This window comes from Piliocolobus tephrosceles, unplaced genomic scaffold (genome assembly GCF_002776525.5).
Source record: "Piliocolobus tephrosceles isolate RC106 unplaced genomic scaffold, ASM277652v3 unscaffolded_461, whole genome shotgun sequence".
NCBI lineage: Eukaryota > Metazoa > Chordata > Mammalia > Primates > Cercopithecidae > Piliocolobus > Piliocolobus tephrosceles.
This window is the reverse complement of record NW_022331087.1, coordinates 886-3,133: the sequence shown is the minus strand read 5'-3', so window position 1 is coordinate 3,133 and position 2,248 is coordinate 886. Positions and strand designations below refer to the sequence as shown.

At 39.5% G+C, this 2,248-nt stretch overlaps 1 protein-coding gene across 1 annotated transcript in view; it reads right to left on the bottom strand.

Moving 5' to 3' along the window:
• The window catches only part of LOC111524121 (HEAT repeat-containing protein 3-like), a gene marked incomplete at its 5' end in the record, with an annotated part of 1,721 nt that extends 830 nt beyond the window's left edge, over positions 1 to 891 (bottom strand). The window contains 3 exons of the mRNA XM_026448804.1: positions 140 to 222; positions 501 to 658; positions 763 to 891. Of these exons, the coding sequence (XP_026304589.1) occupies positions 140 to 222; positions 501 to 658; positions 763 to 891 (370 nt within the window). The remainder of the gene's footprint in view (positions 1 to 139; positions 223 to 500; positions 659 to 762) is intronic.
• Between the last annotated feature and the right edge of the window lie 1,357 nt (positions 892 to 2,248).

Genomic DNA, 2,248 nt, shown 5'->3' with positions numbered 1-2,248 from the left:
TGGGCACTATTTTTCTGGTATATATACCCAGGAACAAAACTTCTGGGTCTGAGGGGGAGTCAGCACCTTGTATTTAATGGCCCATCATTTCATAAAATAAAATAATGACAAATGTTTTTGGAAGTAGAAAAGTTCTTAATTTCTAATTAAAGGTTTCCAAGTAGGGTTCCTGGAACATAGGTCAACTGCAATGCTGTTTGGAAAGGCAGTTTTCTCAAAAATCTAGATTTAAAAGAGGCAGTAAAGCAAAAGTTAAAGAGTAGTCATTTAACACATGATTCCCTTATATAATTCCAAAATATTACTCCTAAGTGAAATGGTTAGGCTTCATATAGAATGACCTTTTCGCCTATTTCCAGTACTGTTAGCTCAGCTTTGTCTCAGATCTTACCACCATCTACAACCTGAAAGTGTGAGCTTGCTTCTTTTGTACACAGAATGAATACCTTGCTTAAGCCTTTCCCACGCTCCACAGTAAGCCTAGAATGAAAAGGGATTACCTTCTTTGGGATGAGGTAGTTGGTCAGAGCAGTGTGAACCTCATGGGAGAGGCAGAGGGGAGAGAACAGCTGTCCCCTGCACTCACTGAAGGAATTCTCCATAAATGCATCACTTTCATCACTGCTAGAAAGTTCTTCCCATTCGTCATCAGAGGGATCTGGGAAGCGGGCAAACCACGCAGAACTGGAATAGTTAAAATCTCCACGGGAGTTTCCCTCTTGGCCCAGGGGGAAAATGTCTAAATGTAAACTGTTAACAAACCTTCATTGCAGCACATGTTGACGATAATTTCCAGAGCAGTCTGTTGAGCTGTCAGCAATGCTATAGTCTCTCTCAGCTCCTTGTCAGTGGGCTTTAAAAAAAAAAAGAAAAAAAAGTAAATGACCAACTCTCAATGGTTGGGAAAATGTTTTTGGGGAATTTCCTTAGTGAAAGCCTACTAGATTTTTGTACTTGGAATAGAGCACATGGAGAATGGGGTAGGTAAAAGAAAAGTCACGAAGTGCCAAAAGTACAAACGAGCATTATAATTCCTCTTGGTACAGTGGAGCATGCCCCCATTAACTGGGTTCCCATCCATCTACATGGCTATTCCCCAAGTGTCGCTTAGTTAGCTGGAGAGAACAGACAAATATCCAGGAATTCTGAACGGAATTCACCCTGAAACATAATCTACTGTGTCAAGAAGTAGCTGGGCATACTAAGATTTAAACAAGAGTTCATTTCAGACACCAGGCACTTATAAACAAACCTGCTTTTAGATGCTCAGCTTAGATGTCTTTCTTGGAATGGCTGCGTTAACAAACACTACTAAGGAGCCCTTATATGACCTGTAGAACTTGCTATGGAGCAGACGGACTTGTTTCCTGCCTTTCTTTAAAGACTATAATAAAGCATTTCTCTAAGACTAAAGAAAGCAGGAAGTTTTTTTTTTTTTTTTTTTTTTCTGAAAATATATAACGGCAACTTAAACTTAACATTATCAACTAACATTTTTAAAATGGGTAATATAAATTTATATAACCTTTATTCTCAAATTGTCTATGAAAAGTGAAATAACCACACTGATATTCCAAAACAGTACATGGGCTAAAAATAATGTATATTTTACTATTTGAATATTTCCCAACTTTAGTTTTCAACTGTTTTTTTTTCCCCTGCTTAGAGACAGAGTCTCACTCTGTTGCCTAGGCTGGAGTGCAGTGGCACGTTCATAGCTCACTGCAACCTCAAATTCCTGCGCTCAAGCAATCCTCTTGCTGCAGCCTCTGAGTAGCTAGGACTACAGGTGCACGCCACCATTAATGGCTAATTTTTTTACTTTTTCGTAGAGACAAGGTCTTAGCCAGGCATGGTGGTGCATGCCTGTAATCCCACCTACTTGGGAGGCTAAGGCAGGATAATCCCTTGAACCTAGGAGGCAGAGGTTGCAGTGAGCCGAGATTGCACCACTGCACTCCAGCCTGGGTGACAGTGGCGACGGTGACACTCCATCTCAAAAAAAAAGAAAAAAAAAAGAAGAAAAGAAATAAATTTACCTTTTTTTTTTTTTTTTTTTTGAGAGATGGGGTCTCAGTATATTGCCCAGGCTGATCTTGAAATCCTGACTTCAAGTAATCCTCCCACCTCAGCCTCCCAAAGTGTTGAGATTATAGGCGTGACCATGTCCAGCCCCAGTGCCTTCTTTGTGCAACAATTTAACTGTAACTTTTAATCATATTATTTAAAAAAAAAAAAAAAAAGAAAA